Source organism: Ananas comosus, linkage group 6, assembly GCF_001540865.1.
Source record: "Ananas comosus cultivar F153 linkage group 6, ASM154086v1, whole genome shotgun sequence".
In the NCBI taxonomy this organism is placed as follows: domain Eukaryota; kingdom Viridiplantae; phylum Streptophyta; class Magnoliopsida; order Poales; family Bromeliaceae; genus Ananas; species Ananas comosus.
The window spans coordinates 10593923-10619120 of NC_033626.1; the positions used below are offsets into that span (position 1 = coordinate 10593923).

Sequence of the window (25198 nt, forward strand, 5' to 3'; positions counted from 1 at the left end):
AATCAATTATAAAAAACAATTTCATAATAATTACGGAATGTTATGAAAAAATTACGAAATAATTTTAAATACAGTTATCTTTTCTTATATAGAAAATATATGGAGCTCTCTCAACAGTAAGCTATTTTGAAATAGCTCATCAATTTTATTAAATATTTTATCACCGTCTTCTCTCTTATTAGCTTTGATTTATTTTAAGTATTAAAATGAGAACTTCGTAAATTTAAACAATAATAGTATCAATTTATGATGGCTTTGATTGGTTGTTTTATGAAGAATTTAAAGCTTATAGCAAATGAACCACTTAATTTGACAAATTTGCCAATTATATGGACCAAAGGAAAGTTTAAAAAGTTTACGTGCCTGTTTCAAAACAATCTACATTTGAGGGTCTTATACACATTATTGTCATTAGTTAATAGGAGAGCAAATAATGAGTATTCCACCCAGAGATTCAAAATAAGGGGCAAAATAGGCAATTTTATATTTAATATATTTTATATAATAAAAAATAATATATTAAAATTATATAAACTTACAAAGGCTAACGACCAGGATAAAGTTAAAATAAAGTAGGTATTCTAATGTATTAAATATAACTAAATTTTCATATGTAAAACTTTTTTTATAAAATTTTATGGTGAATTTACTATTGATTTGAGACAATGACAAAATGCAGCATGAGAATCGGTATATTTTTAGTTGTGAGAAGCTAAATTGCTGAGTAACCCCTCCCAAATGGATAAATTTCACCACTAGTCCCCAAATTTTTAGCCAAGATTTATTTTAGTCCCATGCTATTTAGTTCGAGATTAGCGGTTTCCAAACTCTTAAAAGAGTTTTATTTTACTTATTATCTATATTTTCTGTTTTTTTGAGAGATAGGTAGCACGCTATCCGCTTCGTTTATTTCATTTGGAAATAAACTTAGCTGGAAATATGAATCAACCAGGATTCGAACTTGGGTCTCGGGTACCAACCACCAAGCCTTTTGCCACTTGCTTTAGGGACGATCGGTATTATCTATATTTTCTTTTAGAGGGTGAATTATTGGCTACACGCCTACCACTACAAAAAAAATGGTATATAGCTACACTTTTAAATATAGGTACATGTCAAAAAAGTACTGATAGCTAAAATTACCGACACTTTTAAAAAGTGTTGCTATATGTGGGGTCGCTAGGTATATAGTGACAGTTAAAGAGTGTCGCTATAACCTAAAAGAGTGCTGGTAATTTACCAACACTTATTTAAGCATTTAGCAACTGCTGAAACCCTATCTCGTTGGCTGCGGTGGCGGAGGAGGACGACAGGAAAGGCTCTTCGTCTAGAATTTCAGTGGATTGGGTGAAGAGAGAAGAAAAGATGGTAATTGATTTTTTTTTTTTTTCTGTTTGTAATCGGGCCAAATAGACTGGGTGTGGTGGGTTGAGTAGAGTAATCTTTTATTTTTGGTTGGATTGAGCTTTATATTTAGGCATTAGTAGATGTTTTTTTAAGTTTTAGGATAAATAAGACACTTACTCAAAAATGTCCCAAACATATATCCCTATAACCTAACACACAGTGTATTTGCACATCTATGTACAATAAATTTACTGGCTCTTTTAATTTCCTATATAAAGTTTCAATGCCACCACCCATTTCATTAAAATCCTTTCTTTATAGATAAAAATTGAACTGTTGGAATTGAAAGTTCAAGATAGATAAAAGATAAATTATAAATATATATATAATGTGTCAGAAGAAGTTTTAATGTAATGAACTTGTTTTTGTCCAACAAATAGGGTTCGAAATGTTGGTTCAATAAAATATAAAGTTGTCAGATTAGATCTTTGGTTCATATCTGATATAGTTGGTTAAAAATTTGATGGTTGATATCTAAAGTTCCAAATTCGAAACTTAGTTACTNTTGTCAGATTAGATCTTTGGTTCATATCTGATATAGTTGGTTAAAAATTTGATGGTTGATATCTAAAGTTCCAAATTCGAAACTTAGTTACTTTTTATTTCTAACTAAAATTATTTTTAAAAATATAAATAAAGCAGATATGAACAAAAGATCTAATCTAACAAATTCTTAAAAAAAAAAAAAGAAGACACCCATTAGGCGAGGGATGGGGGAAAATAATTTTTTTAATAGTTTTTATAAAATTAAGTGAATATATAGTGTTTTCAAGGCACATATTTTAATTTTTTGTAGGTATTTATATTGGTTTAGATTGAAGCAAACAAGACTTTTGTGTGTTGGACTTTTGGGTGCATATTGATGTAACCAGCCTAACTATGGAAGTGGGTCTATGTCTTTAATTATTATTATGCATACATTAAAGGAAGCTTTTATATTTAAAAGTTCCCAAGACAATTGAATATGCATGGTTGAAACTTTTGGTACACTATATACTACTTTTTGACAAAGTCAGAAAAAAGTAAAATAAGATTAGACTTAATTCAATGAATTGGGATTAATACTAGAAAATCATCATTTATTTTAAAAAGTTTAACTATTAGAGAACTACGATGTTTTGTTAAATAATGTAAAACAATCGATAATTTCTGAAAGGTTAAGCTATCATAGGGCGTTATATTCAGCAAAATGTGAAAAAGAAGAAGAAGAAGAAAATTGGCACCTTTAGGAGCATTTCTTAGGTTTTTACCTGGTACATGGGCATTCTAATTAACTGAGGTTGGCTAATAATCCCTTATACTTTTAACTGACTTAAATAAAATAGTTAGCTATGTGCTATGGAAAGTGTTTCTGTAACGCTTACACCAAATAGAAATTATAAATCACAAAACTTAGCCATGTGTTCTGTTTTTTGTTTGAAAGAAATATAGTAAGCTAACTCAGTTACAAAAGCAATTTGGCTTTCAACTTAAAATTTTAAGTACCAATCATTAAATCTTAGTTAACTGTGCTAGCTATGGTTGGTAACTTAATTAGCCATGTATCACTCATAGACTAGATATGTTTACTATCATTGGTGCTTTAACCTATTAAGATGCTATTATTTTTTGGCTAACCAATCATCTAACTAGTCGTTGTGTGACTAACATTTACTTATTCTAACCGACCGTCCCTAGCGCAATTAGCAAAAAGGCTTGATGGTTGGTACCCGAGACCCAAGTTCGAATCCTAGTTGCTTCATATTTCCAGCTAAGTTTATTTCTAAATGAAATAAACGAAGCGGGTAGCATGCTACCCTTCTCTCAAAAAAAAAAACATTTACTTATTCTACATAGAGTTTTGTTATTGTACAAAGAATTTTCCTGGAAGCAATAATCTAAATTGGTTTTTCTTGATCATGATAATAAATATTAATTGTATGACCATAGAAACCCGAAAAAAAAAAAAATTTGATGGACACGGTCCTTAATGGTAGATAGGCTGATATGTTCGTTCACACAGTTTTAAAATTCATTCCGTTTACTAGGCCATAGATAAAATAATATCATGTTAAGAGTTGTTCTTACGAACATTTTGTTCCCAAGAACTGCATTATTTGTCCAATATCAGAACTCCCAAATAAGTAGGGATTCAAATGAATCTGGAGTCTCTCGCCTCAGTCTGATCCAAATAGAGCAGTAAGTGATGGTCAAAAATAACAAAAAAATAATTCATTCCAAATCTAACTTGATCCGTAAAAAAAAAGAAAAAGATGGAGCGGGTGATGGGGGACATTTTTCTTTTTTTGATCGGTCATAATCTGCTAAAACCCCGCTCCTGTCTCGCCCCACCACGCCTCGAATGGAGCCATAAGTGGGAACAAAAATAATAATAAAAGTTAGTCCATTCGGAATTCATCCCAATCTATTAAAAAAAAAGAAGATGGTAGGTAGAGGACCCTCTCCCCGAATTTGCCTAGTTTGCATCTCTAGTCCCAAAAGATTTGGATGGATAGTTTGAGATTTTGAGGCTAGTATTGAGATATGTAAAATATATGAAGCATTTATGACGCCAATCAGTGGATTAAATTGTACACGCATGCCTTTCACCTACATTACGTTTACTTAGCCCAATGCACCAGCAACGAAGCTATCTTTTTGGAAAAAAAAAGATTATTATAAACAACCAAATTGTTAATACAATAATAATCTAAGCACATGAACTATTATTTTTTGGATTGAGAAGCGAGTGAATGGTTGATATAGCAAGAAAATTAAAAATTTATGTCTAATATTAAGATTTTCATAAGCCTAACAGTAGACTAAGCCATCTTGGAAAATAAATATATTATTTGGAACTGGTGCACATGTTGGTCCACAAACTATTCGAGTTGAAATACAACAAATTACCTCTACATTGTATCCATCCATCATTCTCATTTTTACTCCTTTCGTCGTGTGAAACAGCCATGCATGTTATAAAAAATCCAAGGTTAAAGTATATGGACAGTCCCTATACTATTTTGATATTGCAATGTAGAAACTTTGCACTCATACACTTTATTTTATAAATTTTTAGTATATTGTAGTTCATTCCTCACCGCACAAAAATTCACCTTTTTTTATAAAATTATTAGTTTACTCTGTTTTTTTGGTGAAACAATGTTTATGTTTTAGTATTTCAAACACAGCTACTTGTAGAAAAACAAAATACATTTTTTGTAGCGCTCAAAAATTGGAAGTGCAGAGAAAGTTCAAAAAAACAAAAAATATTTAAATAAAACAATTGAAAAATTAAATTGTGATATTGAAACAGTACAAGAAAACTCTCCCTATATTTTACCTAAAAATAAAATCAAGACATATATCCACGAACAAAACTTTATTGAAGTGCTCTTCAACTAGAACAGCGAGTGTCAAGCGTGAGACTGTAATCTTTAGAAATAATCTCAAAATGAAACTTTACGTTTTTTACTTTTCTTTAGAGAGCTCCCTACTGAAGTTTCAAATTGCGTGCATGCTATCTAGGCCCAGACACCTCCTGCGACGACACGTAGGACTGCGCCGTCGTCGTGCTCATCACCGAGCCAGTCGTGTCGCCTCCGGTGAAGAACCCCTTGTGCGCCGCCGCATCCATCCCCTCGTTGCTCGCGGGGTCGACGTACCCACGTCCGTAGAGGCGGAGGAAGCCGAGCGACTCGACGCGCGGCTCCGATGCCTCGGCCTTCCCCTCCAGCATCCCCACCATCGCCGCCATGCTCGGCCGCAGCGCCGGCTCCTCGTGCAGGCAGCAGAGCGCCACCTTCACCACCCGCCGCCCGTCCCGCTCGACCACCCCCCGGACTCTCCGTCGCTCACCCGCACGCTCCGGTTCTTGCGTCCCCGCAGCAGCTCCAGCAGGACCATCCCGAAGCTGTACACGTCGATGCGGTCCGATATCGCGGCGTTCGCCAGCCACTCCGGCGCCAGGTACCCGCGCGTCCCGCGCATCGTCGTGAACAGCCCGGACTGATCCGGCCCCATCAGCTTCGCCAGGCCGAAGTCCGCGATCTTCACCTGCCCGCCGTCGGCCAGCAGTATGTTCTCCGGCTTCACGTCGCAGTGCACGATCTTGTGGTCGCACTCCGAATGCAGGTACGCGAGCCCCCGCGCCGCGCCTACCGCCACCGCCATCCTCTCGCCCCACTCGAGCACCGGTCCGGCGCCGCTGCCGAAGAGGGGCCGGTCGAGCGAGCCCCGGTTCATGAACTCGTACACGAGCAGCCGCCGCGCGCCTTGCGCGCAGAAGCCGCGGAGGCGCACCAGGTTCACGTGGCGGATGTTGCCGATCACCGCGATCTCGGTGCAGAACTCGCGCCTCCCCTGGAACCCCACCCCCTCGATCTTCTTCACGGCGACCGGCGACTTGTCGGGGAGCTCGCCCTTGTACACCGACCCGAACCCGCCGGACCCGATCTTCGTCCGGAAGTTGCCGGTCACCACCTCTAGCTCCTCGTACGTGAACCGCGTCGGCATCCCGGGGATCAGTATCTCCTCGCCCGCGTCGTCGTCGTCGTAGTCGAAATCCGAACTAGCCCGGCCGGGCGACTTGTGCCGGCCGAGCTGGATCTCCTTCATGACCATGGTTTTGAATCTTTTCATCCTCTTCTTGATCCGCTTGCGCCACCACACGAGCATTATGAGCGCCAGCATGAAGATGAGCAGGAACGCGGCGATCGACGGCAGCAGGATCGCGACGAGATGCGTCGTCGGGGAGTTGCTGGAGGGAGTATTCGGCGGCGATGCGGTTCCTACGATCTTGATGTAGCCCAAGGTGTCCGCCGCCTCGCTCGCAGTGGAATTGAGGAAGGAGCCCATCTGGTGCTCGAGGATGTAGCAGGACTTGGACGAGCCGTCGAAGAAGTAGCCGATGCAGGAGCAGTTGCCGGTGCAGATGCCCCGGCACGTCGGCTCGTCACGGCCGGATGACACGGGCGCCGCGAACTTGTTCTCGAAGTACACAGTACCGCTTCTGAGGCTCAAGTACGACGACGACGATTTGGACAAATCGTTGCTGCCACACGAAGACGAGGAGGCGAGGACGGAGCCGTCGCCTGGCAGGCAGCCACCGTTAGGCGACGGGGCGAAGAGCGGCAGGCAGTTGCAGCTGGGGGAGTTGCCTTTCGGCGTGCAGAGGTTGAAGGTGCCGCACGACAGCGGGAGGTCGCAGGGGCCGCTCGGCGCGACGAATTTGCTGCTGGACGGCGATGAGGAGTTGAGCGACGAGTAGCTGGTGATCTGAAGCCGGCCGTCGGAGCCCAGTTTTACGATCCGTAATTCTGCTGCCGGAAGGTACACCTTGATGACCACGCCGCCGACGGAGGAGAGGAGGGAGAGCCCGGTGTAATTCGCGGTCATGAAGGCGACCGCGTCGTCGTCATCCTTAATGGACCGGACGTTGACGACGAGGCGGTAGTCGCCTTCGGCGAAGTCGTTGTCGGAGACGTAGGAGGTCAAGTAGGAGCCGGTGGGCACCAGCTGCGAAGAGAGGAGGGAGTCGGAAGGGTGGTCGAAGGATTGCCACAAAGTCGCGTTCGCGGCATTGACGAGGAGGAGGTTGCCGCTGTCGAGGAGGCGGAGCGCGGCGACGGAGGAGCGGAGCGTGGGAGTTGACCAGAGGAGGGAGCCGTTGGAGCTGGTGATGGAGAGGCCGAGAGTGGAGAGGAGGACGAGGCCGGAGTTGTCGGGGATCGGCGCGGCGCGGTTAGCGGCCCAGACGACGGTCTTCGACGCCGCGTGGAGGACGGCGAGGTAGTAGCGCGACTGCTGGTTCGGCGGATTGAAAACTGCGGCCTGGAAGGCGCTGCTGCCCGACGCGAGGAACACGCCGTAGGTGTCGAAGAAGAGCAGCGCAGAGGCACTGAAGTTGGGGTATATGAATTCGACGGCGACCTTGGTGGTAGCGTCGGCAACATAGAAGAAGCGGAAGCAGAGGAGGAGGAGGAGGAGGAAACTAGAGAGTTTGAATAAGGAGGAGGAGGAGGAGGAGGAGGAGGAGGAGGGAGACATTGGGGAGTGAAATGTGAGCCCATGCGGGGAGGTGGTGTTGGACTAGGGGGGCAATGGGTAGTTGATTCGGTGAGCGTTGACTTGAGTTGGGGGACAACGAGGATTGTGATTGGTGGATCGTACCTGGCAAAAGTATCTCAGTTTCAACGGGAAGCAGTGGGACCCACCGTCTGACTGTGTATGTTAGCTGGGGAACCACGGACCCGGTTAAACTAAGGGGCATTTAGTTGCATACTTACAATTACCTTACGGTTATAACTATATGCAAGTACAAATTTAATATTTAATTTAATATATTTAATTATACTGTTGCAGTTTTTTTTACTATAAGAGGATATTCAACTGTAGTAATTGAAATTACGCATAAATTGACCGTAGTTTCAACTGCAGCAGTTGGAGAAAATAACTTTAAATAAAATATATGCTTGCCTCTTTAATTAATTTTTTTTAAAAATTATTATTATTTTTACATTGGAGGTAATCTCATCGTCATATAAATAAAATAATAAATTTTTAAAAATCATTTTTCAACTGCATAAAATTAGTTGCGGCGATTTCTACAGCATCCACTTAAATAGGATACATATATAGTTACAACTGCTGTATTTTTAACTACATATATCTTAAACTACACTAAATTTATAATGGCATCTAACCAAATATCCTCGGTGCTATTATACATCGTAGTACAAAATGCATTGTCGAGAGTTTGATTTGCGAGCAGAAGGTAGTATTGTTTTCATATTAGAATTGTGTATTTTTTTTGGATAACTTACTATTTTACTTATTGACGTACAAAATAAAATATTCATCCATTCAAACAAAACTGAAATAGATAAAAGAAAAAGAGTTAGACAAGTTTGCAGAACTTACTCTACGAACTACTATTAGGGCTAATAAGCCTTTTTTTAATTTTTTGCGGGAAGTTAGAGTTAAATGACCTTTTTAGTAATCGTGCATGCAAAGGATCGAACCCCAAATACTTTGATCGACCATGTAGGGTGCTGATCAGCTGCATTTGATAGAAACAGCAAGAAGTGAGAGATGCCGGGCGGCAAAAAGGATTTTAGGATTTGGAGGCATCGGAGGTGATTCTACAAATTAAATTTTAGGGTACGTAAATTTTACATACTACTTCTGTAGTCTCGTACTTTCTCATTTAGCATTTTATGGTTTATATTGTATCAATTTAGTATTCTGTGATTTTTTTTTTTTTTTCGTCAGCTCCTCTATTAATATTTCGTTAAATTATATACAAAAAAACTTCAGATACCCCACATAGGTTTATCGAATATTCACTTTAGTACCTTTTAGTTTTAATGTTGTCACTGATTTAATTAAAAAAAAAATTAGTAGAAGAAATAATAGAAAAAAAAAAATCACGGGGTACTGAATCCATACACTTTAAACTATAAGGTACTAAATTGAAAAAATACAAAACTATATGGATAGTATTTAAAGTTTTTCTAAAGTTTATATGGCAAAACATGGAAAGACTGATAGCATAACAACAAACAGTTATATCATAACTTCATTCTTCTTTTTTAAGATATGTTTTCTTTTTTCTTCTATTTTTTGGAGAGCTCTCTCGACTTGATTGTCGTGAATTTGGAAGCAATTTTTCGTCTTGCAAAGAATATGGTTTTAAAATTTATGACTCTACTAAAACCCAATTCTTGTCACAGAACAAAAACATTAAAATAAAAAATATATTAATTAATTATACTCAAATAGTACTTTATTATATAGAGAGAGAGTTGAGCTGAAATACTATTAATAGTATTTGGCATCTTTTGTCTTCTTTTAGATCATACTATTCAACCAATCACCCACTCAACCCTAAGGGTTCACCATCATTTTAATTCTATAATTTTTTATCTTAGGGTTAAAAACTCGATAATAAAAAAGCTCAAATATTATTAACAGTAATCCAACCCAATTCTATATATATATATATATATATATAAAGAGAGAGAGAGAGAGCAGGATTATTATGGTATTAGGAGTACAGCAGTGCTTATGCTTCTAACTTCGTAACTATTCATCAATTTTGATGAATGGTTAGAGTGAGAGAGAAAAAAAAAATTAAAAAGAAATTCAAAAAAAGAAAAATTGAGACACATAATTTCATCTCAATTTTTTTTCTCTCTCATCCTAATCATCCATCAAAATTGATGAATGGTTAGGAAGTTAGAAGTATAAGGACTGATATACTCTTAATATCATAGTAGGCCTGCTCTATATAATAATAATAATAATAATAATAATAATAATCAACCGTTCATAGCGCAAGTGACAAAGGGTTTGATGGTTGGTATCTGAGGTCCTAAGTTCGAATCCTAATTAATTCATATTTCTAGCTTAAATTTATTTCTAATTTTTAAATGAAATAAACGAATCAGATAATACGCTATTTATCTCTCAAAAAATAATAATAATATAAGTGTATTTTATTGAGCAAAGTGTGCTATGACAATTTGGTTCATAAAGTTTAAATTAGAATTGGAATATATAAATACAATCTTTAGGGTGCGATTTTGGAATGGAAGTTAGAATGGATTGGACGGATCGCATGTCATTATCGCTTGCGCGTGCGCCGTAATCTCCCACTTCCTTTCCCCATGCTCTGCTTTCGTGTAAGGTTGAGTTACTCTCTGCATGATCCAAAAAACTTATTTGACTTCTGAATTATGTTTTTTTTTTTTTTTTTTTTGAGAGAGATAGATAGTAGGCATGCAAACGGGGCGGATCCGGGGGCGGGAGAGTTCCCCCACCTCCCGCTCTATTTCTTATCGGGGCGGGGCGGGGCTGATTCGGGGCGGATTACTTTTCATTTTATTTTTGGCTCCCACTTACCGCTCCATTCGGTGTGGATCGGGACGGGAGCCGGATTTTTGACGAATCGGGACGGATTGAAGGAAGAAAAGAGTCTCCCACCTCCCGCTTCATTTACTTGGCGGATCGGGGCGGATTCGGGGCGGGTTATATTTTTTTATATTTTTTGTTCCCACTTACCACCCCATTCGGGGCGGATCGGGGCGGAGCTCCACCAACCCGGATCCATTTGCATCCCTAATAGATAGGCGGCACGCTACCCACTTTGTTTATTTTATTTAAAAATAAACTTAGCTGGAAATGTGAATAAACTAGGATTCAAACTTAGGATCTCGGGTATCAACCACTAAGCTTTTTGCCACTTGCTCTAAGGACGGTCGGTTGAATTATATTAATTTGACTATTCAATTCGTTAAAAATTTAATTGTACTATCCAACTATTCAATTTATTTAATTTGAGTCAGTCAATTTAAATTAATTACTTATTTTTATCAATTTATAGTTGCGAGAATTACATAAAATATATTAATTAAACCTATAAACACAAATAACATATTCAAATTTTGAAGGTAAAGTTTCGTTAACTAATTCAAATCAAACAAATTGAATAATTGGGTAGTAAAATCGACATCTTTAAAGGTTGGAAAGCCAAATCAAATTAATCCATAGTTTAGATAAATTTTGTATATTTTTAATATTATTATAATAAAGGTATGTTTTTGCACAATTAAAAGGACTCAAATGAGTAGAGTATATATACACTATAAAGAGAGTTTTGGTAATTTCAGAATAGCCAATAGTTAAGGGATCTCCATACAATTTTACTGTTTGTCTCCACCAACGGTTCTTTTTGGATGGGGGTGGGCCTCTAACATGAAGGCCCATATGTGTTAATAATGGATCCGTCAAAGGAAATGGACCCAAATTAAATAGGATTCTCACGCCACCAACGCTTCCACGTTTAAATCGCGATCCCGTACTCCTCCTCGAAACACTACAAACTCCTCCCAATTGCCGCGAATGGCGTCCTCCGCCACCGCCAGTAAGCTCACCGCCCCGCCCCCGTCAATATGCCCCCCCTCCTCCTCCTCGCGTCTCCCCACTCGGTTCCGGTCACTGCCGTTTCCGGTCACCGTCCCACCGCTCACCTCCGCTACCCCCCTCGCCTCCCCCAGCCAAACCCTAAACCTAACCCGCGTCGCCTCCCTCCGCCATTAAAATGCGCTGCTCTGCCTTCGGCGACCTCTCCGCACCCACCCCGAAACCCTAATCCCTCGCTGGTCGATGGGTTCCTCCTCGTCGTCTCCTTCCTCGGAATCCTGCCCCGCGATTCCCCTGAGCGATGGAGGCGCCTTTTGGCTATCTCGGAGGAGGCGGAGTCGAGGCTCGCGGGGATCCCGCCGCATCTGATCCACGCCATTACGAGCTCCGAGGATCGCCGCTTCTTTTTCCACCCGGGGGTCGATTGCCACGGCATCTCGCGGGCTATTGTGAAGTACCCCAATGGCGGTGGTGGGAGCACCATTACGCAGCAGGTATACTATTCGGCTTTGATATTTTTGAGGTGGTTCGGTTTCTCTCCGATCGGGGCAATATTTTTTTTTAATATGATTGTTGTGGAGTATCAGGAATTGATCCTTGTCAATTGTGAACGGTATGGAAAATGCCAGATATTTAGATTGTTTGCAAACATTTAGATCGATAAGCTTGATTATGCTTAATTGGTCATCGGAACAATCAGAAAAACTATGCTATAATTCAGTAAAAGGCATTGAATCGCTTGAACAATTGCAAACAAGCTTTTGAACAATTCCTTATATGTGGTTCATATTTGTTCAGATAATCTTTTTGCAAAATCAGGTTCATTTTATTATCATTGACACTAAATTTCATGAGAAATTGGCAATTATCCTGCATTTACTGTACATCTATAGCAATCAGTGGTGCCAGGAACGCATTTTCTTGGGTGACAATATTGATCAATTTTCTGTTCTGCTTGCATTATCTGTCTGAATCACTTGCTCTTTAACAAGCTATTATGAAACTCTAACACCTAATTGCCATTTTCTCTTTTCAGGTGAATAATGGTTTAGATAAATAACTATATCTAGTTCTGCGCACTTATTTTCTTTTTCTCCATATGGCAGCTAATGAAGAGAATCTTTCTGACAAGTGAACGGAAAATATCAAGAAAATTCATAGAGGGGTTATTGTCACTGCTGATCGAGAAGAGAATGTCTAAAACGAAAATATTCTATTCGTACTTGAGCACGGTAATAGCACTTATCTTTTCCAGCAATTTCTCTGAGATTATGTCTCTTGTTTTAGGTCACTTCTTAAACACAATAATAGATTATTTATTTTTGAGAACTCTCACCCTGATAGATTGCAGAATTTATGTGCTCAAATCCTCCAAATATCAAAGGAAATACCTGAACTTTTGAATTTCAATTGTCTTGCTAGCGTGTAAATGGATATGGCTAGGAGAGCAGATAAATTTAGCTTGAATGTTTTCTACTTTGATTCAAGAAATGCCATGATTAATGTCTTTTATTTGTGGAACCATCTTTGATTTGGTTTATTTTCTAAACAGATGTACTGGGGACATGGAATGTTTGGAATTGAATCAGCATCTTCCTTCTACTTTCAGAAGCAACCTATCTTTCTCACTGTGGGAGAGTCAGCTTTGCTGGCCGGAATATTACCTGCTCCTGAGATTCTAAATCCTTTTACGGACCCTAGAAGGTTGTTTAGATTAATATTTTGCAGCTGCTATTGTGACTATCCCTTACATATCTTTTTATTACTTTTCAGTCAAAGGAACGTGTGATTTATTACATCAAGATATAGCCCACTTACATAGTTAAGCGATATTTTGGCTTTTTTTTTCCCCTGAAAAGTAACATTTTTTTTCACTTTGTTAAAGAGGCAAGTCCTCCCAGCAACGGGTACTCAGAAGGATGGTAGCAGAAGGGTTTCTTGACATGGAGACAGCACTTAAGGTCGCAAAACAACCTCTTCGTTTGCATAAGGAAAACAAGGTAATGTGTTAACATGTTCCAGAAAAGCATATATGAAGCCTGATTTCTTTTTATTTTCGGAACACACATCGTTTCAACTCATGCTACTCTTTAACTGATTGTATCAATCAGGAAGTTTTAGTATGAGGAATTAAAGGGACAGTCGGTTTGAGGACCATTTACCCTTGTCATCTTTCATGCATGAGCTTTCAGTCTGTTGGAAGAACTATCATTTAATAAGAAGGTATTATACTGGAAGTCTCAATTTTCTTCTGGAACTCTCGGTTTTCCTTCGCATGGTCATCTATTTATTTAGTCCTCTATCATCAAAACTTGTAGTCAAAAATTATTTCTTATGATTTGTTACTCTTATGGTGTATGAGCTGTATGGGTGTGTGAATATCTTGTTCAGTATATCTCTTTTGTTTAGTCGAGGGGTATATGGTAATTGGCTGATGGGGAATATAGGAAGATATATCTCTTTTGTTTAGTCGATGGGTATATGATAATTGGCTGATGGGGAATATAGAAAGATGTTTGTGAAAATATGTTTGCAACCATATATTCTATGTGGCTTGTAAAATCATTTTTATCAAAATATGGTGAATTGCCTTGTAGCACAATTATGAAAAGTAATGATTATTGGAACTTGCAAATTACAGTGAGTTGACACAAAACTCCTAGTTGTAATTACAAAAGACTGTTCGCATTCTGCACATATTATCAATGACAACTTGTTCTTATGTTGAATCAGGCCTTTAGTAAGTTATTTCTCTAGGCGGATGATTGGGTACAAAGATATTCCGAGTAGCTTACTTTAGACTAAGGATTGCCATGCCAATCGCATGGGGCATGCCGTTGTGCCTTCGGCATGGCATGGCATGGCACAAAGGCACGCCCTGTGCTAATGTCGGCATGGAGGCTCTAGGTGGATGATTGGGTACAAACATATTCCAAGTAGCTTACTTTAGACTAAGGATTGCCATGCCAATAGCATGGGGCATGCCATTGTGCCTTCGGCATGGCATGGCACAAAGGCACACCCTGTGCTAATGTCGGCACGGGCCTCCATGCCAGTGAAACGCAACTGGCACCCTAACATGGATTGCCACATTATTTTATTAGTTTTTATGAAAAAATAGTTTCTCGGATTACGTTATTAGTTTTTTATGAAAAAATAGTTTCGTAGAGTGTGTTTTAATATCTCTAATGCCTTTAAAAATGATTTAGTTTTAATATTTCACAAAGTTTAGTAAGAATAGAATCACAGACATCTTGATAACTCAAGAATGTCATATTAACATATTTTCTTAACATATTGTAAAAGTGCATTCAGGAACAAGAAATTGCAGTCATAATTGGATAAAGAATTAGAGGAAAACACTACAATGGATAAACTCGCTAGATCATTATAACTCGGTCTAATTATTTAATTGGAACGCACTATTTGCTCAAAAAGTTGGTAGATCTACAAGATATAAATGTTCTTAAGTTGAGAAAAACTATTTTATAGTTTTTTAATCTCAAAATAGCTCAAAAAGAAAATTGAAGAAAAGGACATTTTTGATACTGTTTGGCATGCCCTCGCCGCATGTCGGCATGGTACGGCATGGGCGGAACAGGGTGACACGGGCAATCCTTGCTTTAGACAAATGGGTATAGAGAAAATGTTTGCTCCATTTTATCTGTAATCATATCAAACAGGAAGCAGAGTATGAGAGACTAATGCTTTCTTACACTGTGCTGTGATATATGGAGAACATGTTGGAGTCTGTAATCATACCTAAACATTTCAACCTTATCATTGTATGAACATTCACAAGCTAACTAAATCATTTGGTTTTTTATCTCTTCAAGTGTGGGGAAAAAAAAAAAATCAAAACATCCTAAATATTCATCTTGAACTCTCTACTGCCTGGGTAAAACTCTTTTGGCGTCAAACAAAGTATCTAAGCCCTTTTTTTGATTTATGTAAACTTTTCTTTATCTATTAGACTGTAAGCTCTTTTGTTTTTCTCCTTTTGTGATTAGATGCTTTGCCTCAGTGCAGATAGACATAGCTTTTCTTGTCATTGTCGGTTATCTCGCAATTCGCCTGACCGGGCATAGAAGGGCATCTTCTTCAAAAACAAAAAGAAACAAAATATATATATATATATATATATATATATATAGAGTAGGGCTACTGTGCTATTAGGAGCACAGCAACCCTTGTGCTCCTAAGTTCTTAAGCTCCGCCCATCAAATTTGCATGGGTGTTTAGATGAAAGGGAAAAGTAATTGGAGAGAATTGAATTTCTCAATTTCTCTCTTTGAATTCTCTTCAATATCTCTTCTTTTATTCACCCTAACCACCCATACAATTTGATGGGCGGTTATAACAGTCTTAGGACAACAAGGCTTGCTTGTGGGCTCCTAATAGCACAATACCCTACTCTATATAATATATATAATATATATATATATAAAACTAGATATGTTACTACTATAACTTAGTAGATGTATAGAGTGCACAGAATTCGTCATCCACGAGCACATTCCATTGTATAGAAATTGTATTTGAAGAAAACAGAAAGAAAAGGACATCGATACATCGATACAACACCTGGTCAAAGTTTTTTTTTTTTTCTTTTGTTTTCCCATTTGTTTTTGGCCAAACTTCCATGTTAGATATACCATCTTCTACTGGTAAGTTTCAATATTTCTTTCTGAATTACTGAATTTTTTTTTTTAGCAGTTATGTTTCGCTGTCGTCGACCCACCAACCACCAGGTCATTTTTTGACGCACCTCGGCCACTCGATCCGAAGCATCTACAAGGGGTTAGTTGCCTTTAACATTAAAGATGCTACTAGTGAACTAGCTGTACCAGGCAAAGTCATATGCTCCAGAATAAAACATTGGTTGTAGCTGCCCAGCGCCATTGATGATGTACTTGAATGTAACCACTCATCAGCTGTTTTCTATTTAATCTTTGCAGGGGAGTACTTTGAATGAAACCACTCGCGCTGCTTGTTGTATTTGTAATCTTTGGTGATAACTGTAGCCTTGGATGCTTCACTTTAACTTGATATAAACTACGATGAATACCTTTTTTTGGGTCCAAAGTACAAATGAGATGGATGTTTGTTGTCCCAACCATTCTTGTTAGTCCCGTTGATGTTGCGTGTTTGTTGTGGCATGAAGTTATGTATGGAGCAACAATAAGATTGTGTGTTAGGTTGTATTTTCAGGTTCCATCACAGAATGTTTCTTTCTTTTTTTTTTTCTTTTTTTTTTTCTCTAAGGGCTGTTGGGCTTCTAGGAAAAGAATGGAAAGTTTTCAGGAAAAATCTCCTTTTAGTTTTCCGCCTATTTGGTTTAAAAAAAAAAAAAAGCTTTTTTTTATTTTTTTTTTCAATTTATATGGAAAACTAATATTTTCTGTTTTACGAAAAAACTGAAGAACAAAAACAATAGTTTTCCAAATAATTTGAAAAAAAAATAAAAAAATCTATTTTTTTTAATCAAATAAGTAGAAAAATTAAAAATAAAGATTTTCATATATCAAATTTTTCTAGAAAATTTGTTTCTAGGCTTTTCCTACGAATCAAACAGCTCCAAATGTCCACTGAGCTACGTGCTGCGCACCCAACGGAATCAAATCTACAACCTTTCCTTTTCAGGAATGATGCCTTATTAATTGGACTACTGGTGTTTTTATGTGTTGTTCGGATGGCGGTTGTTAACGTAATTTTATTTTATAACAAAAAAAAAAATTATAATCGTTTTAAAATTTTTAGATATCTTTAGTCATCACATTACCAAACTAGATCTTAATAGGACAAAGAATGTGGTATCATGAGCTAGACCAACATGTCTATAGTACTAAAGCCCAAAAATAGTGTTATGTTTTGGGTTGTAATTGCAACCCCTCTCTCTCTCTCTCTCTCTCTCTCTCTCTCTTTTGAGTGCATGTTAGGTAGTACCTAACCAAGCAGCTTCATTGTGTTATGTTTTGGGTTGTAATTGCAACCCCTCTCTCTCTCTCTCTCTCTCTCTCTCTCTCTCTCTCTTTTGAATGCATGTTAGGTAGTACCTAACCAAGCAGCTTCATTGAAAAAAGAGTGAATAACTCGCATAAAATTTAAAGAGGGGAAGAGTACATGGTTACATGAAAGGTTTATATATATTCAAGTTACATATTAGGATATATAAGCGTGGAGCATAGTTTAAGAGACAATGCATCATAGGAAACTTCGTTTAGCTGTGAATTTTGTAACATGTTGTACTAATATTTTACTCCTCCCTTGCTTGTAGAGACGATACTTTAATTTTGTTGTTGCGATATTTTACTTGAAAATTGAATTTTTATTGTCGGGGCTTACATGAAAGCATTTATATATTCTAACACCCACAACATTAATATAAATGTTTAGTTGGAATTGTAATAAATTGTTTTCCTCTAACTTGGTCCAGTTTGGCACTTTGAATGTGGGCACCTGTATATTCAAGAAAAATTCCACTAATGAAAAGCTCAAGATTGTTAATCACGTGATGCACGAACGGCCAGATAGCGTTTTGAAATTCTCTTTTAAAAAAAATTGGAATTTGAATTTGAAATGTAAATCTTTCCCCCCTGCGGGGAACAATAGAGAGATTGTATTACGAAATTATATAGAAAGGAAAGCTAGAATAGCTTTAGAAATAAATACAATTGTTTACTTTTATGTTACTTTTGATGATGGACATCTGAATCGACAGTCGGCACCATTAAATTTGATTTGGGCTGTTTAAACTCTCTAGATAATCGAATTTTACAATTGTTAATTTGATATTATTTATCTTGTAATTGAGTCTATTGATAATTTTAATAGCTAATATAAGGTGAATTTGCTATCATATGGTTATCTGGTAAATGATCATATGATCACGTGGTAAATGATCTCGTGAAAATTGTACTTAACAATATCAATTGGCGATTCAGAAGCCATATTACTAAAAACAACACAAAAGTAAGCAATCTTATTTATTTAAAAGTATTTTAGTATTACATGTAGTAAGCAAATAGTAAACCAGTGTAGCAAGGTACCGAGTGTTAAAAGTTCACATGTAAATCGTCTTACATTAGATATTTAATAAGAAAGTAAAAAGTTGACATATATACTAGTGGCCTCTAACTTAATAGGTTTAGGTTTTATATTTGATTGTGTTTCTTTAGATATATCACACATTTGGGGTTCATCTCGATTTGAACTAGGTCCGGAACTTTCTAACAAATGATATCGGAGCTAAGGACTAGATAATTTTGAAATACTCATCTAAGTGGTGTGATATGATTGAATTAGTGCTCCTACGAACATACAGGTACGTTGAAAATAGTCATCATAATGGTTTGATGCACTAAAAAGAATTGAACCCGAGTGGTGTGATACGATTGATCAATTAGTGCTCCTACGAACATAACAGGTTCGTTGAGAGAAGTCATCGTAATGATTTGATGCACTCAAAGAATTGGGCCCGAGAGGCGCACGTTAAGCGCACGAGCTTAGATGGTTTAGAGCATTCAGAATAGTCGGTCACTTGGATGAGTTCCTGAGTGGCTTTGCCCGAAAGGCACACATAGTGAGCGCATGAGCTCACATGATTTAGAGCAATCAAAACAGTCAGGCCCGAGAAGCATAAGTTTAGTGTATACGCTTGGACGAGTTCCTAAATGGTATAGATTACTGAGTAAATTTGCGGTGACTTATAAAAAGAACTTAGAAAGAATGTCTCAAAAAAAAGAGCCAAAAAGATGACTCAGTGAAATATTTCGAGAGTATAATAGATTGAGTTTTTTGAGAGATAGGTAGTATGCTATACCCGCTTCGTTTATTTCATTTAGAAATAAATTTAGCTAGAAATGGAAATCAGTTAGGATTCGAACTTTGGACCTCGGATATCAACCATCAAATACTTTGCCACTTGCGCTAGTAACGGTCGGTAGTATAATAGATTGAGTTGATGCGGGTGTCGGTTGGTTTACATACAAGGTAGTTTACATGTGTAGAGGGGAGAAGTTTAAGAGTTTACACATGAATTGCCCCGGATCGGATAATTAACAAAAGAGCAAATGGTTGATACATATTAGTGTTTGCAAATCTAATAGGGTTTTAGGTTGAATATATTTTATTAGATATATCACATTGTTGTACTGATGTCGACATGGGCTGAAGCCATAACTCTTTGCGGGAATGTTATTTTTAAGTTAAAAAAAGATAAATTAAAAAAATATATATATTTTAGAAAAATAGAAAAATAGAAAATCCTTGTTGTGCAGCACAATATATATATATATATTTTTAGAAAGAAACTTACATTGGAGTACATGTTACTATAAATTACTTATATTTATTTTCGTAACATGTATTATTTTATTTGAGCCTTTTGATGTATTTTGATTATACTTAATTGATTTCACAGATTTTTTTTTCCTTCAAAAAAAATTACACTATATTTAAAAAATTAAATTTTCATATTTCTCTTAAATAATTAATAAAAGTTATCTTGTAGTAACATGTAGAGTTCGGCTATTCTGCTATCGATAGCACCAAGCGCTTGATGCTATCAAGTTTTTCGCTGTTAGATTTACTTCAGACCACTTTCACCTGTTAGATCATACTATTCAACCAATCACTTACTTAATCCTAAAGAACTACTATTATCCTTACCGCGCATTTCTTCATCCAATTAAGAACCGAAAATCTAATGGCACCAATGATTTGATACTGTTAATAGTATAATAGCCTAGTTTGTAACTTGTGCTTCAATATAAATTTTTTGAAAAAAAAATGGCGGGTTCTGCTCCAAAGCAAGAAAGATAATATTCGATTTTTTAAAAAATTATTTTCTTCTACTTTTATATTTTTTTTACTTTTTATTATAAAAATATAATAAAAAAGAATTATTTAAGATATTCATGCAGGCGCCCACATGGCGCCTAGTGGTGATTACTGGAGAAAATTTTAAAACACACCGGTTATAACGGTGACATGACATTCCCAACTAATTAAATAGATCCTTTTGGTTTAATCTGTCGTATCATAATTATAAAAAAATATTTTTTAATTTTTTTTAAAAATATAATTAATTTATTATTATTGATACGGTACAAGTGTGATATAATAAATTTCTGGGCTCTAACAAAGTTTTGTACTTAGAGATCGAAGCATGCATGGTATATAGTATTACAATTTTGCAAACCAACACCCTACTGTTTTGGTCCGTTGATTTTAGGGTTCTAGAAGAACACGTGTGGTCTTTGTGGCAAACCTAACACTCCCCGCACCACCCCCACGGCCCCACCCCTGTTTTTTTTAAGAAAAACCTACCCATATTTGATTTTTCTTTTTGAGCTAAACATAATTTGGGTTTTGAATCTCTTATATGCATGAGTGTAAGACCATGGACTTTTGTTAAAACAAAAAAAGTTAGATAAAATGTTTAATTTGAAGATGTAGCTTTCAATTTACTATCAAATTTATTGTTGTGATAAATATTGGAATATACTTTTGTATTTTCACCAGAGTCATTATATAATTTTTTTTTTGGAAGTAGCGTGTATTGAAAAGATAAAATTTATTTTTCTAGAAAAAAAATTCATAAAAAGTATATTTTTCATAGTTTTTGTTTTTTAGATAATAGATTAAGAAAACAAAAAGAAGACACTTTCATAAGATTAAAAAAAATTAAAAATATATATATTTTTTGAGAACCACACAGAGTAAAAATATTTTTGTAGTTAAAAATTATTTTTTGAGATTTTTTGGAGAACCAAACACTTTTCTTTTTAAGAGATAGGTAGCACGCTATTTGCTTCACTTATTTGATTTAGAAATAAATTTAACAAGAAATGTGAATCAACTAGAATTCGAACTTGGGTCTCGGATATCAACGACCAAGCCTTTTGCCATTTGCTCTAGGGACAGTCAGTATCCAAACACCTTTTTAAGCTCAAAAAAGTGTAGAAAATTCCTCAACTGAGCTAGTAGCTGGGTGCAACTTTTATTTTTTGAAATGTAGAAAAAAAAACCTCCATCCAAAATTAAATTTTTTTAAAACAAAATGGAAATATTTATTTTAAAAAGAAAGTCACCTCGAATAGGAGGGGTTAATGATCACTAGTCAAATCCAAGCGTTAGTGGATAGCAGTAGATTTTTTTTTTTTTTTTCAATTTGAGAGAAAGATTGTACGTTATTTATTTTGTTTTGTTTTTAAAAATAAATTTAAGTATTAAAATAAAGTAATTAAATTTTGAATTTAAATTTTTGGATATTAACAGTTAAATTTTTTGTCACGTGTGCTAAGCAAAGATATATTTATTGAGACGACATCTCAACCGTTTATTTTCGGACCCTCTAAATCAACCAATTTTTATCCGTACTTTGATGCCTTAGTCATTTTTTCTATACATGGACCAGAACCAAGCATATGATGCACCAGAAGTGGCCTAAATATTATTTATTCCCCCACCCCCCAAAAAACCAAAAAAAAGAAACTAAATTACTTTTTTTTATTGTATCTTGTTATAATTTTGAACTCAAATTTTTTATATTACCATCATTAAGTCCTACAGTGTAATTTATTAGCTGAATAATAATATGTCACTAATATGATAGTCTTGTGGTATTCTAATTATTCACGACTCACCAACCATAATATTGCTATATTACTGTCAAATATAGAAATAATATAATATTATCTAGTCAAATATATTATATTGTCGGACTTAGTTATGAAATTTAACAAATTTAAGTAAAATACTACCGACCAATTAATATTTAAGAACTAATGTGTCGAGCGAGCTAGATAAGTCTCACAGTTTGAGTACATTTAGCTAAAAATAAAAAAAATGATAAAATTATTATGAAATATATTTATATTTATTTAGTATTTAACTAGGGGAGATTTTATTTATTTTTATACATTTAGCACGGTTAAATTTTTTATATATAATAAGTTTTATAGAAATTTAAAATGCAAAATAATTTAATGTTGTTCAGGTGGGTGTCATGACAATAGAAGGTTAAATAAATATGTTATGTAAATACGGTAAATCTTTTTTTTTTATTCATCTAATAATATTTGAACGTGATAAGTTAATTATTGTGTTCAGCTAAAGCATTTTGTTTTGACAAAAAATTAGAAAAATATGGTTATATTATATATCCAGTTTCATTTTCTATGGTTCAGCATGACGTCTATTTAAATAGAACAAAATTATTTCTGCGCGTCAAATTTATTTAAATTTTAATTGTAAAATAAAATATTTTATCAATGCTAAGGCGGTGTTTGATTCGTCGGAAAAATATGAAAAAAATATCTCCGAAAAAAAAAATCCATGAAAATCTCTTTTTTAATTTTCTTATTGTTTGGTTTTAAGAAAAGCTAGCATTTTTTAAATTTTATTTTTCAAATTTCATGGAAAATTGATATTTTTTCCACTTTGAAATTTTTTTAGCAAAACAAAAATATTGGTATTTAATAAAATTTGGATTTTTTTTTAAAAAAAAGCTAGTTTTTTTATAATTAAACCGACAGAAAATTAAAAAAGAGTTTTTTTTATGAAATATTTTTTATACTTTTTTAAGAAATCAAATAGCTCCGAAAAGTAAAATATAAAACAAAAAATATTCTCTTATTGAGGAGTTTCGAAAAAAAAAAAAAAAAAAAAAAAAAAAAATTCTTTAAACAAAATAAAAAAAAAATTAAAAAAAAAACTTCAAATACCACCTTTGTTGTTTTGCGGTTTCTTAATTTAATATTATGTGATTTTAAATGTATCACTTTCATATCCTGTGGTTAGGGGTGTCAACGAGCCGAACACGAGCCAGCTAGGGCTAGTTTGTGTTCAGCTCATTTAACAAACGAGCCGAAAACGAACTGGTTTGTTAAAGTATCGATTCGAAAAATTCAGCTCATGCTTGGATCGTTAATAAACGAGTCGAACATAACTTGGCTCACGAGCTAGCCAGCGAATAATAAGTTAACTTGATTAGATTGAATATATATAACAAATAAATTTATAAAATCTTACCCATTAGAATTTGGTCTAATGGTTTGAAATTTTACATATAAATAAGTTTTTTAATAATTGAGCCCGACTTTTTTTTTGGCTAAAAATCAAATAATAAGTATATATATATTATATATATTATATATAATTATTTATTTATAAATAAATATATGTAAATATATATAAATATGAAATATATGTACTCAAGTTCTTATCAAGCTGAACACGAACAACCTGACCCTATCTCATATTCGGCTCGTTTATTAAATGAGCTGAAAAATTCAGCTCGTTTTTATTTTATTTACTAAACGAATAATTCGATCTCAAACTCATTTCTAGTCAAACACTAGCTGGTTTACAGACAATGAGTTGGATTGTCACCCTACCTGTAGTTTTATTTTTCTCTTTTTATTATCTCCTTTATTAATTTTTTTTTGTTAAATTATTGATAAAATTAAAACTATAAAATAATAAAGTAAAAATTCGATAAATTATAGGGTATTCAATAAATTATGTGTAAAATATCTAATTTATTATATATATAATTTAACAAAAAATTAATATAGATACTGACGGAAAAAAAAAAAAAAAATAACAAAAAATTATTTTATATATATATAATATATATATAGTACCAAAGTGATACAATTTAATCCTAATGTACTAAATCAGAAGTAATTTTAAACTTATCAAAAAAAAAAAAACGACATCGGACACCAAAAATGACTGACGATGGTGGGTAAAATACGGACGCAATGGTGACACGTGTCCACCTACTCATACCAACCGTCCGTCCATCCCGCACAATATTAAACTACCCCTTCTCTCCTCTTTTATTTTAATTTTTTATTTCTCGCTTGTCATGTACTATGCTACAGAGTTTTCTCGTGAGCACCACAACAAGGTCCTCAATCTATATATTTTAAGCGCACAGCAACAAAATTGTGAAGCACCACCGCTGCTCGCAGCGAACAAATGGAATCGAGAAGGTTCCGGCAGGCGATCGGCGTCGGCGTCACGGCGGCGCCGGACGCGATACCGTCGAGTTCGTGCGGTCGGAGCACGACCGCCCGGCACGACACGTTCCGCGGCCGTCCCGGGAGATACCGTGGTGACCTCTCGGAGCCCGAGCGCGCGCGGCGTGGTGGCGGCGAGCCAGGAGTGGGGATCTTCCAGGTGGTGAATCACGGGATCCCCGCGCGCGATCGAGACCATGGCAGCGGTCGGGAGGAGTTTCTTCGAGCTGCCGCAGAGCCAGAAAGGAGCGGTACGGGATGGATCCGAATTCGGGCCGTTCGAGGGTACGGAACAAGCTTCAGAAGGGATCTGGAGGGGAGGAGGAATTGGGTCGACTTCTTCTTCCACATCTGTGTGCGCCGTCGTCGGTCACTAAGCATCTGGCCGACCAATCCCCGCCGAGTATAGGTAGCGTACGTACGTCTTTACCCAACAAAAAAAAAAAAAAAAAAAAAAAAAAAACACTTCAAATACTCCCACCGTGGTTTAAACTTTAAACTGTATCAAAATTGGTACCATGTGGTTTCAGCACTTTCTCACTTTAGTATCCTGTGTTTAAACTGTATCAATTTAGTATTCTGTGGTTTCGCACTTTCTCACTTTAGTATCCTGTGGTTTCAAGTGTACAAGCTTAGTATCATATAGTTTCATTTATATCAAGTTAGTACTATATGGTTTTTTTTTTATTATATATCATATTCGGGGCCTATAATTTAACGAAATATTGAACTATAGGATACTAAAGGTGAAAATACGAAATCACATGAAAGATATTTGAAGTTTTCCAAAAAATATATATATTATATTATTATGAAAGAGAAATAGCAATTTGAGCAGATGAAGCTGATAACAATCG

The 25198-nt window shown here is 36.1% G+C and overlaps 1 protein-coding gene and 1 pseudogene across 5 annotated transcripts; one reads left to right on the forward strand and one right to left on the reverse strand.

The window, feature by feature from the left end:
• Positions 4721–7434, reverse strand: LOC109712121 (annotated as a pseudogene).
• Positions 11258–16469, forward strand: LOC109711206 (penicillin-binding protein 1A-like). Of its 5 annotated transcripts, XR_002216536.1 has the most exons (7): positions 11258–11804; positions 12417–12542; positions 12863–13014; positions 13196–13310; positions 13422–13533; positions 16027–16110; positions 16269–16311. XR_002216536.1 is itself a non-coding variant. In XM_020234133.1 (6 exons), exons 1-6 carry the CDS (start codon positions 11340–11342, stop codon positions 16323–16325), a joined length of 999 nt encoding a protein of 332 aa, XP_020089722.1. In that variant the 5' UTR covers positions 11258–11339; the 3' UTR covers positions 16326–16469. The 5 variants fall into 5 exon arrangements, 2 of the variants coding, with proteins under 2 accessions (XP_020089722.1, XP_020089723.1); XR_002216535.1 differs by having other exon boundaries at positions 16027–16469; XR_002216537.1 differs by lacking the exon at positions 16269–16311 and having other exon boundaries at positions 16024–16130.

Excerpts from the sequence above, each read along its gene's own strand:
- LOC109711206 (XM_020234133.1), top strand. The coding sequence starts at position 11,340 with ATGCCCCCCCTCCTCCTCCTCGCGTCTCCCCACTCGGTTCCGGTCACT. Across the intron at positions 12,543-12,862 it reads TCTATTCGTACTTGAGCACG|ATGTACTGGGGACATGGAAT; the intron begins GTAATAGCACTT and ends TTTTCTAAACAG. Across the intron at positions 13,015-13,195 it reads CCTTTTACGGACCCTAGAAG|AGGCAAGTCCTCCCAGCAAC; the intron begins GTTGTTTAGATT and ends ACTTTGTTAAAG.